The 18,228-nt window shown below is 41.3% G+C and overlaps 1 protein-coding gene across 4 annotated transcripts in view; it reads right to left on the bottom strand.

Moving 5' to 3' along the window:
• The window catches only part of LOC106860919 (ran-binding protein 10), a 60,758-nt gene that overhangs the window by 29,884 nt on the left and 12,646 nt on the right, over positions 1 to 18,228 (bottom strand). For all 4 annotated transcript variants that reach the window (XM_088172010.1, XM_088172009.1, XM_088172013.1 and 1 more), the window contains one exon: positions 13,201 to 13,253. In XM_088172010.1, the coding sequence (XP_088028136.1) occupies positions 13,201 to 13,253 (53 nt within the window). The remainder of the gene's footprint in view (positions 1 to 13,200; positions 13,254 to 18,228) is intronic.

Consider the following 18,228-nt stretch of genomic DNA (forward strand, 5'->3'; position numbering starts at 1 on the left):
CAGACACGTGGCAGAAAGGACTTCGAGTTACTTTAGGACACAGTTACAGGATAAACTGATAAACACTCACTCTTAAGCAAGCACTGGAGTTAGATGTGTGCTACTACTATTCCTAACTGTCCAATATCAGGCCCTGTTCAATCCCAGCTTTCCCAATCAGTGTCAGCCCTGCTTTATTATTGACTTTTTGGTCAGATCCTGACTTCTGTACCTGAGATGAGACTCTGCCTCAGAAGGCAGCAAGTGGGAAGTGGCTCTATTGAGCTGGGTCACCATTTACATCTCAGCACCACAGAAATAACATTGTGATTCAGCTCTCTGCTTCGAGCCCCAGCAATGAACACAGAACTTCTGGTAGGCTCTGGGTAAAACTGGCATCATGGCTACATCACACACCTAGGAAAACCAGGACCTGGATAAGCTGCTCAACATTGAAACTGTGGAGCATCATATAGAGGATGGATGGATGGATGGATGGATGGATGGATGGATGGATGGATGGATGGATGGATGGATGGATGGCCTGATGCAAGTTACTGAAGGCAATATTTTCACAGGCCTTTTCTGGCCTGATGCTTTATTCACACAAGGTGGAAAAAAAAGCCAAGCGATGACATCCCCCAGTGTATCAAGGTTCCAACATGTCAAACTTGCCATTGGGCACAAGGGAACAGGGAAGCAACACCCACAGGGATCTGTACCGAGATCTTCTCTGATGACATGCCAAAGGTCTGACACACAAGGCTCAGTGATCATGGAAAATACACTTTTCCAGTGAGTTATAGCCAGACATGTCAGACTCTTCCTGCTCTGCACTTGCTGGGCTAAAGATGTTGGCAGACAGATGAACTTTATCACTGACACATGGACCAGTCCCTGCCCATGAACATTCCAAAGGAGAAACATGTTCTACTGTAACTCAGCCCAAGCATTCAATGTAATGGGTCTGGAAGCTGCTGCAAAGGGCAGGGCTTTGCTGACCACACAGTCAGTGGGAACTTCCCTGCAGTCAGGGATACCTGGGACATCTGAAGCTGCAAGGAATGGTGGAGTATGTTTGGGCATATGAAGGGCAGATGGAAGTACCTCAGAAAGAATCTGAAGATTTGTAAGTAGGGTTTGTGTCTGTTATATCTTGACTAATGGGAGAGTTTGAAACTTATTCTTCAGGACAGACATCAGTGACCAGTCAGTCTTTCCAAATTTTATCTCTATCTACTTTCTCTCTCTCATATTTTGGAATACTTTTCACCCCTCTCTATTCTTGTCCAGTATTTTGCCTGTGGCATTCCTCTTCCCACTCCCCTGGCCAGCAATCCTAGCTTCCCACAGCTGCCCATGCCAGGGCAAGTGGTGTGCAAACACTAGCTGCAAAGGGACAAGAACTTGTATCAACACACTGAAATAAACCAAACAAAATAATTTTATAAGTTTTATTGAATCCAAAGTCCAGCAGAAACAGATGTACAAGCTTTGCTTGTACAGTGCTTGGGGAATGGGATGCAGAGGGTGGAGGCAGAGCCCAGAGTTGCTGCTGGACCACATTCCAGTTGGAAGCAGGGCCTTCTCCATACACTGGGCTGAGCAGGCTGCTATTGCTCAGCCAGCTATGGGCCTTTGGCAGCAGCAGAGCATGAGGTCAGGGGAGGGGAAGGTATGTTCAACAGAGGCTGAACAGATGGAATCTGGTGCACAGAGAAGTTGGATATTGCTTTTACACTGTCCTTGGCTGAGAAGTCCCAGGCAGGGACAGGACAACCATGAACATGGGGCAGGAGCCAGTACCACAGAAGTGGAACCACCCTCTGTTGATTACTCCATCTCCCAGTGGATTTGGCTCTGCAAGGGATGTGCCTCTGGTGTACATCAGTCCAAAACAGTGAACACAGGCCTTTGCCCCCAGCAAAGGGAAGGTTCAGCAAGCTCTGGTGTATGACAGCATACAGATGGTCTGTATGCCTCATAAGAGGAGGATACTGGTGCTCCTACACACTCAGAAACCAAATGCCTGGTCATGAGAAGCCTGTAAATGCCTGGCCATGAGAAATCTGCTGCCCCAAGAAGCATTTGAGGTGCTGGAGCATCTCAGCTGTCATTCAGTTCTGTAGCATTTATTCCAAGCCTTATGAAGCTGCACACACATCACATGTTTCAATGAGAGCAGAGTGATTGCACTGCTTTCCTTTTATTCAATCATGCTTTAGAATCAAATCAATTATTAGTCCTGCAACACATCTTTCTATTTCCATAATGAGCCTACAAAAACAGCTGCTCAGTGGCCACAGCAACCTCTGTTACAGACCTGTGGATGTGGGCATAGGGGAGGCACAGCCCTGGCATGGAACAACTGTCTAGGTACAGTCACAACACCAACTGCAGGACAGGAATAGGAGCAGGGAACAGCGTGCTTAACACATTACAGCATCTCCCTGGCAGAACTTCAAGGGCCTGGACATCTGCCCAGAACATGTCAAGGGTAAAAAAAAAAAAAAAAAAAAAAAAAAGATCCTAAAACCCACTTACCCAGGAACATGAAGAAGCCCCCAACTTTTCCTGCTTGCAACAGCTTCTCTTTCTTTTACAAGGTGGAAAAATGACCAAATGCAGTAGAAGGCCAAACCTGGCACTACAGGACCAATGCTTGTACAGAGAATAAAACCACTTTACCCCACGGAGCACAAACTTCCCTAAGTAGGGGCTGGATGGGTTCAGGTCCCATAACCTTTGCAGTATCCCACTGAACCCTTACAAGGCCATGGAGCAGTGCAGCACAGCACCAAACACACACCTCAGAGAGACACTACTGCTCACAGCCTCCCCTCATCCCAGGTCCCAGCAGATGAAGCAGAGTCAGCCTGGCCCCTGCACAGACACAGCAGATGATGCTAATCAGAGAGTGCAGGACTCTTGGCACGCCTGGCTGCAGCTTTGTCTCAGAAGCCATTCCATGTTTTTCGATAAAGTACTTGCAACTGTAAAAGAGACAAAACTCAGACCAAATCCTCACAGCAAGACTTATGTGTGGCAAGAATCCAAAGGAGAGGGAAAAAAAGGAATCACAACATCTCTCTCATATTAACAGCGAGCAGGAAGAAAAGGACACAGTGACCCAAAAATCAGTATGACTCAAGACTCTGGGAGATTGAGCAGAATGTGGGTGCTAAAAAGCACTGCCTGATCTACCACGGAGAAAACAAGCAGAGTAACACTGCACAATTCAATTTTTCACAATATTGATCTGGCACAGTGATTTTTAGACCAGATTAGCAAGTCCTACCATTAAACAACAACTGCATGTTAACTAGCCTTCAAAACAACATCAAACCACAGTCTACACCATTATATAAAGTGGCACTACCCACTGACTCATAAAGAAAAAAAACAAAACCAGAAAGCTCTGGACAGCTGCAACACAGGCAATACCTTTTCAACAGGAAAGGTCTGTTCCACCAGCCCCAGAAATTTATAAGGAGTCCATTTCACTGTTACTTAGCATGCACCTCACCACAGAATACAGAGTCAAGATAAAAATCATACTTCCTTGAATGAATAAAGATGGCAAGTCCTCCTAACTTACAAGCTTGATGGGTCCATCTACTGCCAGAGTCTTAACATGATCTGGCTTTCCCTACACCAGAGAGGTCAAGATGTGCTACAAGCCATTTACAGCCCTGTGAAAAGCACTGCATGATTAAGGCAACTACAGAAAGGGCTGTTTCTGTCTACAAAGGAAAAGCTCTCCAGCATGATCAGGTCACCACTGCACTGTTATATCCATTATATATTCCCTGACACATCACATTTGAGGGAATGGGAAGCAGGGCAGGGGTACAAAATAATGCAGGACAGGGACGGGGAAAAAGAGTCAAGATGAGCTTTTCCATTTATCTACTTGGTGGAAGAGCTAAAGAACAAGTTACAATCAAAAGCTTATCACATACACAGGCTTCAAATCTCATAATACTAAATAATTCACACATTCATTTATGAGCCAACTTTTCAACCTTCAGCTGATGGGCAAGAACATCTTTATAAAATATTAAGACACTTCCAGCAAAATCTTGCAAGGTAATAGGCAAGAGTCATTTTACAGAGACATCAAAGCAGGACAGTTTAGTGACTCAGCCAAAAGCAATGTTAGAATTCACTGCAGAATGCAGGGGGTTCATGCCCAGTTACTATTAAAAACAATCCCTAATATGGTATTTCATGAGCTAAGAAAATTACCAACAAAAAACCACTTATCTAAACACAAGACCTTAAGGAAAGAGAAGTCTTCCAGAAGAAGCACACCTCATGATGTTAATAGGTTGCAACAAGGACTTCTAGATTCTAAACTGAGGTTTCTTAAATACTTTCCATACTAACCAAAGTGAAGCAACTGGGTTTTCTGAAGAGGATCATATTTACCCATCAGTGAAAACAGCTGCTACCCAGCAATTTGAGTTGTAGTGAAACTGAGCTTTGTTGATGTTATGCAAAAGGCTCTGATAATAGGTACAGCCACATTAAAGAATTTGTTTTAATCTGAAAAACAAGCAGTGCTGTGATTACAGCTTGTGTTGACAGCTAAACTGCTGTCTCTAAAGTGCCAGTCAACTCTTAGGTGTCACTAAGATACCTGGATTTTCCATAATCTGTGCTACAGCTGGAGATGCAACCTGTGGCACTGGTGAAGGCCAAACCCCAAACCCCACTGTGCAATGCCATCTCTGCTCTGCTTTGGAAACTCTCACATGGCACATGACCAACACAACCTGCAGGATGACAGAGAGATCCATGCAAGGGCAGGAGCTCCAGCACACATTCATATCATATCATATCATATCATATCATATCATATCATATCATATCATATCATAATCTCTGGGAACATGCTGCATGAGGACAGAGCACAGAACCTCTAGAAGAAGCCGGCCCAACTCTGCAAGAGACAAGGCACAGAAATCAAAGCACGGAACAGTGCAGGACAGCACTAAGAATCACTTACCCACATTAATGCCTGAGCACTTAATGGCCAGTGGAAACACTTTCTGTGGTTATTTTCCAAGGCCAGGATTACTGTCTTGAAATATTGATTGATGGTTTTGCTCAACTTTAATGGCAAAGCACTTTGCCAACTACTCCAGGGTGAGGCACAGCTGCTGAGAGCTCAGCTGGAGCCTCAGTCTGCTTCTCCAGTCAAACCTGAAGTCTGGGTGCCCAAAGCCAGTCTAACTGAACAGACCAAAAGAAAAAAAAATAGAAAAGAAACCAAACACTTCCTAAAAACCCAACCAAAATGATGGCAGCAGTTTTTCCTGCTGCAGGCAGGATAATCATCACAATCAAACACGTGATCTGAAGTCAGTCATAAAGGGAAAAAGGCAGGAACTTTTATGCAGTCCTGGTTTCCATCTACAGAGTCATAAATAAAACATATTAAATTTAACCTTAATTCAGAAGGTAATTCATCTCAATTCTGTGGTTCAGGAGCTGGTTTTGTTACTCTCCAGCTCTGAAGATACCTGATAACATCAGGTGTGATCTCCTTTGGGAAGCTGCTCACTGTGGTGTCACCCCTCAGAGGTATCATGAAGGAAATAACACATCTGTCCAACCCCCCCGTGCCACGCCAGCTCAGGCAGTATCAGTGCTGAGCACAAGGCTCATGTTCCAGAACACATCCACCCAACCAAGCTGTGCTCAGCTCTGTGCATGATAAGCAGCACAGGGCCAACACCCCAAATGTGCAGAGCACAGCAGTGGGAGGACAGAGCTTTTGTCAGAAAGACCATTGAAAAGTTTTGAAAAACTGAATAATGGCAAAGAAAGAACTTCCAGAAAGCCCATTAAAGATTTCTGAAAAACTAAAGAATGGGAAAGAAAGAACTTCTTGTTCTTCTAAGGGACAAAGATGGGACGTGAATGAATGCACAGCACATGCAACAAATCTGTCACAATTTTCAAGCTGGAATTTTCATACAAGTTCAGCTGAACTCAACACATTGAAAAAAGAGAAAATGGGATGAGAAGACAACTGAGCAGTTGAGTAGAACTCAGCTGAAGTTGAGCAGTGGACAAGTCAACCACAAATGACAAAGATTCCCAAAGACACAAAGAATTATTTTTTAAAAAATAAAAATTATATAATTTTGAGAATTTTAAAATGTCAAAAATTTTGTGGTTTCAAATTTTAATTTTACAAGGTGTTTAGCTGATCTGCAGAGAGTAGAAGCAAGAAAAGATGAGTTAAGTAATGTCAGAGGAACTCAGATTCAACATATGATACAGCAGGGCAGCCATTAAAATATACATAGAACACATGTACACATAGAATTTAAAGTGAAGATGAAAAAAGAAACAATATAATGAGTTGTGTATGCCTAGGATAAACAAAAATTAAGTGCTCCTCAGATTACTTTCCTATGATGGCATTTTACACACACTGAACATAAGACTGATTCCATATGGGAAAAAAAAATCTTAACACTAAAAATATTTGAAAGCTTAAGTTCAAAGGAAATCCTTTTGTTTTATTACAAGAACACCAAATTTCTCATTAATGTCTTTAAAATTGCCTCAATTTTGACTTAAATTAAAAAAAAAATAAAAGCTATTTTGAAAATAGCAGATGGTGCAGTACAGTAAGAGCAGATTCAAGAAAGAAACAATCAGTTTCAACTGGTCTCAGGACACTTCCTCCAGTATAAGATTTTTTTTAATATTTTTTTCTTTCAAATGGGGCTGGTTAAGCTTTATTGCTTAGCCTTGTGTTGTGGACTGAACATTCATTTAATGACTGGAGTGTATTAACTGTGATTCTGGAGTGCATCTTGCAGTTTAGTTTAGAAGAAACAGGGGTAGCACAACCAAAGATGTAAATAAAATTAGAGGCAGTGGTGACAACCAAGAGATTCACTTACATAAATAAATCTCTTCTCCAAAAATAAAGAGACTCATGTAGATAAATCCAAAGGGCTCTGACTTACAAAGGCCAGAAATCTCAAATTTGCTGGAACATGTATCTTTTTTTGGTAGTGTGTTTTTTATGCACCACAATAATCTTCACCCACCCACACAAGCTCTCATGTGATGAGGAATTTTTCTAAATATCCATTCTGCACAAATGGATTTAATTCCAGAGCTGACCCATCACACTGAACCACTTTGCCCTCTCTCCTTCCACTGTGAAGTGCTAAAATGTGCCATTCCTAAATATATCTCTTAGGAGGTAAAAACTTATGCTTTCAGGTAAAAACATAGTAAACTCAGCAAAAAGGCTACCCAAGTGAAGTCTCATGAGAAGTTCTCAGCCTAAATAAAAATTCAGGGAGACACTGTCTGGAAAGATGCCCCTTTGTAAAAATGTCTCCATGATCAGGATAATGTTAACTGGGGGGAAATTTAATTGAGATTTTCAACAGGTATCTTTTTTTATCAAAAATAACCTCTGACCACTGTTAGCCACATGATTCAGAATAAAGTTTCCCGAAGGAGCTATTTCAAATCTGCACTACCTGTGTGATGAACCAGGCAAGTGGACAGATCTAAGTTAATAACAACCCCAGAATCAAGCAGTGCCCCCCACCCATAATTATTAACCCAATTATGTGACCCATTTCACATGCAGCCCTACAAACTGGTTTGATAGGATAAATTAGAGGGTACCAGAGGCATAAGCAATTTTGTGGACAGGAACTGGCACAGCCAGCTGAAGGACTCACTGCATGTGTAACTAACACCTGTCTAAGGCTTTGCTGTGACACTCTGTGGAAATCCCACATGCCTTTTTGGACAACTGTTTTTAAGGACAGTTCTGAAAGAGCTCTGCAGCAGGACAAACACCATAAGGTACTACGAGCCAGAGCTTCATCAGCTGCATAAATAAATAAACTTAATAGAAATTACTTCTAAAGACAGAAAATCAAGCAATGTGTCCAAGCTGCTGATGCAGCCAAGAGGCTCTGAAAGCAGACTGATTCACTGCTTGTTTGCCACATACTGCTCATGTATTTAATCCCATCCTTTGGGCTTTTGCTTGCTCTAGAAGCCAAAGGTTTTCCTTTCCCAGGTAACCATAGCAGCTTCTTCTCCTCCCGTTTCTGCTAAAGCCTTAAGAATTGTGAAAGCTTGGCAAGGATTTTCCTGTGCCCTTGCTTGCAAGATGGGATAAGAGCCACTTCCTGGACCTGCTCTGAATGTTAATGTTTTCTTTTACTATAAAAAGTAAGATACTGGTGCTTGTGATACATCCAGTGATTAAATGTTCAGAAAACATCTACAAGAGTTGTTGTAAATCAAGCAAATCTGGCAAAGAGGGAAGGGTCAGGGATGTATGATTTGGAGAGAAGACCATAAAGCAATGATAGAGGTTTTTGTGTATAGAGTACAAATAGGAAAGAAATTAATTATTTTCCACCTCCACGTGATCCAAGAATAGACTCAGACTACATGGGATATTCAGCTTTGTCATCAGGAAAAGTTTCCAACACAAGGACAGTGTTGGAAGAAGCTGCCAGAAAAATAATGAAAGACTGGTTTAGACACACACCTGTCAGGCAGGACTAATGTATAATTGAATTCACTTCAGATCAGATGATTTGGTGAGGTCTCAGCTTCTATAATTACTGCATTTACCACTAGGACTGAGTCCTTTAGAACAGGTCCTTTGTCAGTGGAGTCACAGAAAGTAACAAACCAAAGCATAAACTGAAAGCTTCCTTATATACATTTGAAGTAGAAAGATTCCATGGCAATCACAGAAAACAAAAGAAAAGGAAAAAAAACAAAAAACCAAAACCAGACCACAAAAACAAAGAACAAACACACACCAAAACCAAACCAAAACTGGCTAGAAGGAAAATCTGGAAGACTTCAGTGGAACTTCCCACTTGTAGCAGAATTAACTTAAGATACATGAGGCTGCCAGAGCCTTGTGGAATTGAGGTTTGAAAATCTAAATACAAAGCCTCTGCAGAAACCCATCCTTAACTCTGATGAGGGACAATATCTTCCCATGACAATTTTACTTGTGTAGGACCAGGAGTTTGACTTAATGATCCTTGTGAATCCCTTCCAACTTGGGACATTCTATGATTTTATGATACAACACCTACCCAGCCTCTCTTCTCTGGTTGCTCCCAGAGGGGAGAACACCAGCATGAAAAACCCTTGGGAACATCCCTAAGGAAGAAACAAGTAACTTTTTCCTCTCAAAGAAAGGAACAGGAGGACAGAGTCCTCAACAGTCTTGATCTCCTTCCTTGCATCTCCTCTGACAGCATGTAAAACAAGCTGAGAAAAAACAAAGTCCTACCTACGAATGTCAATAGAAACCTACAAGCAAGAAAATTCAAAGGAAAGGATCTCCAAACAAAGCTAAAATGAAAAGCCCAGTCCACACATTGGTTAATGAAGGACAAAGGATGGCTTTCACAGAGGAGGAGAGCATGGGGAATTCTTAATTCCCAGGGCTCATTCCTATTTTATCTTTATGTCTAGATAAATGGGTTGCTCACAAGGACCTTTTGCTGAACAAAAGACTCAATACACCTGGACAAAATGTTTCTGGTTTTGCTGACCTGGCTCAAAGCACTACAGACCCAGAAGCCAAAGCCCAATAGGGAACAGATTTCTGTATACCAAATTCTCCTGATTCATCTGGCTGCACACTAATTCAAGTCTATAAAACATTCTTGAGAGACTGTTCTTTTAACAGAGAGTTTGGAGCAGGCAGATAGTGAATAAGCTAAGCAGTATCTTTTTTGTTTGAAAAGCAAGCTGAAAAAAATACCAGTGTTTCTACAAACCAAAGAATGGTGAGTGAAAGCTGGCACTCCCTTCAGCATGCACAATGCTGCATAGCAGGGCAAGTCATTTATTAACCAGAGGGTGTTTAAAGTCTCTAAAAGTGATTGGCCAATTCCTATCTATGCTGTTTAAGAAACTGAAGCAGGGTATGCCTAAGGGTGTGGTTTCACAACATCTTAACTGAATTAAGAACTTGCGGCTACCTTAGAGATTCATCCCTTCTTCCCTCTCTGCTTGGCTCTATGTTCCTGCTGGGTTACCCTCAAAGAGCTCAAACAAATGAAATGCATGAAGACTTGAACTAATGCAGAACATTGTATGCAGGGGAGACTCATTTTCAGTGTGCAATCTCATCCACCTTAAGGACAGGACACTTATCATCTTCCTGTTTTATGAAGGTTTGGTGAAACCTGTAGCAAACCACCAACACATTTTCAGCAGGGCTCAAAAAAACTTCCTGGACTGAGGACTAAATAATAATAATAATAAAAATTTTAAAAGGAAGCAGATATGTTACATGTCAGATGCACAAGTAAGAGCATTGCTCCATGAATCCTGAAGGAATCAGCCCAACAGAGCAGAGACAGGCAGGTTCCTGCCTGGCCTGAAAGTTGGCCTGGCCAAGGTGACAAGAGGCAGAGCCAAAGGCTTGCACCAGGGAAGAAGAGTGACTGTGCAGATGGGGTGGGGAGGAGGGAAGGGTCAGGTTTCTCTCCTTTGATGACACGGAGTTAGATCAGTTCAGCTGCAACATGTAATTTCATCCTCAAATACCAAAATGCTGAGCACAAGTGAAAAAAAAATGAATGTGGGGAAAGAAGTGAGCAGACATTTCACTAAAAGCCACTGGTTTCAAGTAGAATGCTTATTAGTAAATGATCTAAATGTATTAAAAATTTTTAAAAATCAAGATATGAGAGGGTCACAAAAGTTGGTAGTTAATAATAACCCCACAATTATTTCAGACCTGGTGACTGAATTTCAAAGCACAGCAAAAAGAAACCTTGAATCGGGTAACTCTCCAATTAAAAGCAGCCTCTATTCCCAATGCAGACAGGTATAGTTAAGGGAACTCAGCTCATGTGGCTCCAATCACACTTGTAACCTTCAGAGAAAGCTCAGCACTACCCCCACCAGCACCCAGCTGGACTGAAGCCAAAATAAATTTGGCAATAAAGCACAAATGCCCTGACTTGGAACTAGATATGGCCAAAGTGTTTGTTCTTGTTGGGGGAAAAGGAGTTTGAGACAGAACCCAGCAACAAAATTGTTCTTTGAATTAGGACTCCCAAGGTGCCACCAAGGATCTCCGGTGGAACTGGGAACAATAAAGGGACCAACTTTGGCTCCTGTACCAGGCTCCCAACCACCACTCGTAGTGGTTACACACTTCCCTGGCAGCACTCTGAGTGAAATTCGATCTGTTAAAGCAGAAGTGACTTAGAAAGGGTCTAAGGAGACAAACCTGGCAGCGTTTCAGGTCACAAAAAGTTGAAATTACACTTTGACATGAAGCCAAGTCAAGACTCCAAAGTCTGTCACTTCTTTGTGAGCTCTCACTTACTCTGTGCTGGGAAGGACCTGATAACAGTTAAGCCTGGAAATGTGTTTCTCACTTTAGTTACTTGAACAATGTACTAAAAAATATTTTTAAAAAATCACACTCATTCTCCAAAAGCTAGGAAGATAATTACTGAGCTGTAATACAGAGCCATGCAGTTAAACTTCCACAAATGATGGGAGAGCAACTTAAAACTATGACCACAGAATGACTCTTGGCAGCATAATCTGCATGTGATCAAACAAACAACAGGTTCATAGGATCAAATTTGTACAATTCATTGCTAAATAAGCACTATCTCAAGTCTCAAGTTCACTTATGCTTTATTTCACTGAGAGAAAAGAATTCCATGTTCATCACATGCACTCTAGAAATGACAGTGGTATACAGGCACTTTGACTCAAACTGGCCACAAATGCTGCCCATGTAACTCCTGGGCTTTTAAGTCATTTATCAGAAGTGGTTGGGGTAATTTTTGGTCACCAAAGGGGGAAAAAAAAAAAAAGAAGAAATTACAAAAAAAAGAAGAAATTACACTGGCTGTTCAATTTCAGGACAGCACACCTGAGACATTCAGTACACACCATCTCAGGTTAGTACTGAGCCCTGTATGTACCTGTGTTGTAACCCCAGGAGAGTCCTAAATTGAGCATAATCCAATCAACCATCTGCAAGGCTGAGTCTACAAGACATTCCCCCATCTTTCCACCACACATGCCATAGAGCCATTTCTGGAACAGAACAGGCTCCATTAGTAGCCAAACAACCCCTTTTCCAAGCACTACAACCCTGGAAAGAGATGACAGGACTAGAGTCATGCTTTGCCTTGTACACGGCACAAAACCCACTTGGATCAGGAGGACTGGGGGGAGAGAAAGTGCAGAGAGAGTAGGAGTGACTGGTGCAGTTCTCATAACAATTACTAACAAATATAGTTTGCAGTAAGATGCAAATTTTTTAAAGCACAGGTGTCACTCAAACCATTCTCCTTAAGACAATTATTAGATCTTTCTTTTGTTAGGACATTCACCAAACATTCTCCTTTCCAGATACCAAGGTCTATAACAAGGGCTGAATATAGATATCATTTATAAAACAACTTCACCAGAAGTAACACCCACAGCAAAAAAAACCTTTTTGACCAGCTGTCATTCATTTTGGCATCTGGAGAACATTTACTTTCTACCAAATACAAACTTCCAATTTCAAGCCCAGTTGAAAGAATTTCTGGTATAGAAGTCACTGCATCAATACATATCTAGAAATTGTTATTGTACTTAATAAATTGGATATTGTCAAAGAAGGGTTACCAATTATTTATTTCTTAAAAGAAGCCACTCAACCAACTCAGCAGCAAACCTCACATTTCAAACAAAAGAAGCAACATTAACTGGAAATACCACTCTCATATTTCTAGTCTTTCAGTGGGAAGAAGGAAAGAAGAGAGACAATACAACAGACCAATTATCCTGTCATTTTCAGATTCTTTCATATAAATTTGTCAAGTGGAATATACAGATTAAATTCAAAATGATTTTCCTACTTACTTTTCAGACACAAAGAAGAGTTTACCTGTCTGACAGTTCGTTGTCTTACCCATTACTCATTAGTTAAGTTTTAATTTCTATTATCTGCTAAAATCATCATGTCTGCATTGACAACACCAGTAACTCAATTTCAGATAACACTCAATAGGTTGAAACTTCCAGATATAAGACAATTACAGTAATGCGATTTTATTAATAGAAACACACATTCACTAATTTATACACATAAAGAAAAATCTTTATTTCAAACGAATATTTAACACAGATTGTAAATCAAAACAAATTTTAAGAGTGACTTACCAGGAAGCCTGTTCATGTTGACTCCTTGAGCTGAAAGTCCTATTCCCATGTACCTTCAAAAAAACCAAATAAAATATCAGTCAATCAAAAGAATGGCACAAGATTCCCTGCAGCAGAAATATAGCACTAAAATAAACCCAACCCACACACAAATTATTTAAGAATGACAAAATTACTAAAGATTTTCCATTACTCATGTCTTTTATTGAATCCAAGACAAAATATAAGTCTCCTTTAGTAACTGACAGGTTTCCAATGCACAACTACAGCTACTCTTTAGCTCTTAATTGGTAGGAAAAGGACTGGACAACAATCAGCAATTTAATTTCCAATTTGGTATTTGTGAGGTATTTTTATTCATATATCAGAAAAAGTCTATTTATATAGGTGATTAACAAGACAGTAAAAAACCACCGAAGTGCAGATATAGTATATGAGGACAGGTGTCTATCTAGCCTGATGTACTGTCTCCAGAAATAGCTGACAGTGGATGCAGAGGACAGAGCACACAATTGTACTTTCCAAGAACATTCTTTCATTGTTCAGCAGATATTTTACACAATCTCACTTTCTGAACCTTTGTAAGCTCTTTGAAAACGCAACACCCTACAGCTCCCCATTCAATTCCTGTCCAACACATTTTTTTTCTTCACACTTGCATTTTTAAAATTGGAAAAGAGAGGAAAAGCATTTCCCTGACACCTTTCTTGAGGATTTTGAAGTCCTGATTCACACTTGACCCCCCAAAAGTCTCTTCTCAAGGCTGGTTAATCTCAGCCTACTCAGCTGTTCTCATGGGAGCTCATCTCTACCCCAGTGCTCCTGCTACACTTCCAGTTCTGTAACTTCTTTGAGAAGCAGAGAATAACCAGAGCCACCAGCATCACACAACACAAACCCAAGGTGATTGTTACAGATAACACAACAATGTTCTCTGCTTTGGTTTCTATTCCTCCCCCTCCTGATCTCTATTATTCCATTTGTTTTGACTGCAATAAGAACTGAACTCACTTCTCCATGGAAGTGGGACACAGCTTGACCCTGCACTCTAAGGGGCAGCTCAGAGGCCATTTTTTGTATCAAGTTTGGATTGTTTGCTCTGCCCTCACAAGAATCATTTGGCACCTATCCAGCAGGACAGTAAGGCAAAGCCAGCCTTCACAGAGTCTCCTCTTCCTTACTGCAATACTTATGCACATTCCTATTTTGTGTCTTCTGTTTCTGTTAATTTCCATAGTCTGCAATTCTCTTAATATCCTCTGGTTGCACAGCTCAGGTTTTATTTCAACACAGTTCCATATTTTTAGGCTACTGAGCTTTGAAATTTTGGGCTCTTGTTCTTGCAGAAGTAAGAATCCAGCTATACCAGAGGCAGTGTCCTGCTGCTCTTTTACTCTAGCAGTTTTGTTCCTGTGGCGTCCTTGGCCACCTGCTCCATAAAACATTAACCAGGTATGAAAATATTATTTCAAAATTTCACCCCAAAGTTACATTTCTTCAAGTTATGTGCGTTAAGTCCCCTGCAGAAACTGTTCCCTGTCCTTGACTTCCCTCAGTCACTGTCACATGGAAATGGCAATAACTGATTATTGTTTACACTGAAATTTTGATCCTTAGAGATCAATAAGTTTATCAAATCTTAGATTATAATTTTTTTAATAGCATGAAATAGTATTGTTTTGGTGGAAAAATACCTTTAAGATTGTCAAGTCCAACTATTGACCAAAACTGCCAAGCTCACCCACTGAACCACGTCCCAAAGTGCCACAGCTACTCGTCTTTCAAATCCCTCCACCACTTCCCTGGGCAGCCCATTCCAGCGCTTGACAAACCTTTCCATGACAAAATTTTTCCTGATATCCACCCTAAACCTCCCTGGAGCAACTTCTGGCTATGTCCTCTTGTGCCATCTTGTTAGCTGGGAGAAGAGACCATCTTTGCAAACATGGGACACTCTCTTATTACACTCCACGTTTTGGTAGCATGACTCTCTAGATTTCAAATCCTTGAAGCCCAGTTTTACAGTGCTTTAAAATAAGTCAATCCCTTCTTTTAAAAACATGCTTTGCTTCTGAAGTGCAGGTCCCAGAGGATCCAGACCCTTCCTTTGCTCAGAAAGAGCAGACAGGCAGCAAACTCCTGGCTTGTGGTGCATGGAGCAGGATATTGAGCAGGCTGAGAAAACAGAACTCCCTGAGCCACACACACACACCAGTCCTGATGTGATCATTCCAGCTAAACCCAGCTCTCTTCCTAGTGGTCAAGGAGATGAGATCATCCAGGAAAGACTGGCTGCTGCTGTACAGCACAGCCCTGAACTCACACACTGCACATCCACCCCGAGTCCTTCACTCCTGAACCTCGTGTTCACTTCAAGAAAAGCAACAAGGAAAGTTCTGCTCTGATACAGAGATCTCAGGGATGAGACAGGCATTAGAAGAAGCACTATGTGATCTCATTCCTCTGGATCCCTTTGGGGGGAAAAAAACCCATAGACACACATCTCTTCTCTGTAATCAAGACTTTTTAAATGTCACACTCCATAGTCCATGGCACAACTATTTCATTCTTTAGAACTCTTCAATGAAGACCAGACAACCCAAATGATCTGTTCCTGTGTTTTATGGGCTGTTGTGTTAATCCTTAACAGAAACCAGGTTATCATTTAAAAAACAAAATTGGCATGTGTTTTGTTGACAAACGACATTGTTGCTATATTAACTCTTTTACTTCAGAAGGATAATCCTTTAACAGCAGAAGACTGGATTTTGTGAGCCTCTAAACATTCCAGTTTTCAGAGTTCTTCCTAAAAAGTTCTCCTGCATTATCTCCTGGTTTCAGAGACTAGCTTGCTTCCCATCCCTGATGTGTTGGGAAGGAAAAATACTCCTTTAAAATTGCAGACCTTTAGGCAAATGTCCCTCAACTCATTTTGGACAGGACATAACCTTATTGGGTTTTTTTAAGCTTAAAAGTTTGTTCTTTCAATTTTTCTCATTGAATAAAATTTAAACTTTTGAGGTGTGTATTGCTATTACCTCTCATCCCTGTGGTCTGAGATTTTGTCAACTGTCTGGTCCTCCAATAAAATGTCTTCTTAAACAGTCTCTGTACCATCTCAAAGTATTTACCTTTCTGATTTTATTAGCTATTCTTAAACAAGCTTCTTCAATTTAAAAGGTTCGTTTTCTGGCTTTTTTTTGTTGTTGGGTGGTGGGGTTTTTGGATGAACAATGAAGTGGCAGAGTCTGGGGACCTTTTATAGTGCTTCTCAAAGGATACCAAACATGAGTGATTATGGTCAGTGCTGCAGAGCAACTTCTAAACACACCTCTGCTGTAAATATTTTCTGCACTGCTCAGAGCACAAGTCAGAAGTTACATCCTCATGAGTTCCCTGACTCACAAGAACCTCTCCAAACCAGGCATTTATGGCATCTAAAAATTCAGCCTCACAGTGTCATCTGACATACATGCATCTGTAATAAATTGAATTTGGGGATATTTTTACAGCCTTCCAGGCACAGTGTGAAAGACTTTCCCCTGTATCTGCAGTGAATACTCCAGCTCTTCCCTGCAACCTTCTTAATGCACTGGCAGATAAGAGAGTTCTTGCTCAGTTTCTGTATTTCTACTGAGTCTGGAGTCTTCTGCTGCTACAGAGATTTCCTTACTACATGGTGGGCTTTGCCATGTGGTTTTTTTTTCCAACTACATGTGTAAGTAGGCAGGATCCTGGTGCACAGCTACAACTGCACTCAGCTCTATGAGAGCAGACAAGTGCCACCTCTGCCAATTGTTCAAGCCTGAGGGGAATCTAAGCACCCAATTGCTTCAACTCAGTGTAAAAGCACCATCAAAGCCCGAAGCAATAACACCAGAGAGCTCATCCTGACACTGACAGGTCTGAAACACTTAGCAAAGTCCTGTCCAGGATCAGACCATTCTGCTTCTCTGGCAGAACCACCCCCACCAACCTCATCAGGTCACATCACCAAGCTCCTGACCTCCCGAATTTGTTGGCTGTGACAAATTTTGTTCAAAGAGCAGGATGTGCCTCTTGGCATAGGCAATGTTCCTTATGTCCTGATCTATTTGGCTCGGCTGAAGGTAAAACACTGTAGAACTGTGGCCACTTTGTCATGTGGTGGTGTCAGATTCCTTCCTTTCAGTATCACACAGCTCTGCTGGCACAGGGCCACGAGGCAGCTCCATCCCTCCTTATTGCCTGAGGGTGCTTGTCTGCTCCTCTGCCTCTGCATCTGCTGCTGTTGACATGAACAGACCTAGAACTGAACAGACAGGACACCTCTGCACACAGCCTCGGCACAGCTTCACTGCAATCCCAGCTGCAGCACTTCCATGGGTGCCCTTTGTCCCCATCCCTTGCTGGGTCTCTGCACTGTATTGCACCATAAGGGTGGCAACACCAGGGAAAACATTGGAAATCAGAGGAATTGTCAAATTCAGATAAAATAGGTCATCACCCACTTTGGCTTATCCTGCTTAACTTCATTATTTTCTATGCAGATTCATCCCCCCTCTTTTGTGTACAGCAGCAAATCTGATGCACATAACCAAAGACAAAATTTATACAATAGTATCTTTCCATTTCCAGAAAACAGCTTTAAATTGAAACTAGAAGCTTATATTTTTATAAAAAGCAACTACAACTCCACAAGCTCTAAATTTAAGATTACACTTTAATCTAGATACACAACACCATGGAAATATGTTGCTAAAAAAAGGGAACATGACCACAAACCTTCCTGGTTCACAGTTTTTTGCTCTTCAACTTCTGCTCCCATTTAAAGCTCAAGACAAACTTTAAAAATAAGACCATAATGGCTGTAGAACTCTAGACAGAATTTGCAGACAACCTAAAATAAAAACAGACTCCCTCACCATGATGAGTTTCAACTCCATAGCCCACAGTTTATATCCAGAACTTCAAATTGTCACAGATTTGACTGCTGAGTTTTTTTCAGAAAGTGCTACTTTGCTTTTCCCATCTATAATCAATTTATGT

The sequence above is a fragment of the Sturnus vulgaris genome, chromosome 12 (assembly GCF_052056855.1).
Source record: "Sturnus vulgaris isolate bStuVul1 chromosome 12, bStuVul1.hap1, whole genome shotgun sequence".
NCBI classification, from domain to species: domain Eukaryota; kingdom Metazoa; phylum Chordata; class Aves; order Passeriformes; family Sturnidae; genus Sturnus; species Sturnus vulgaris.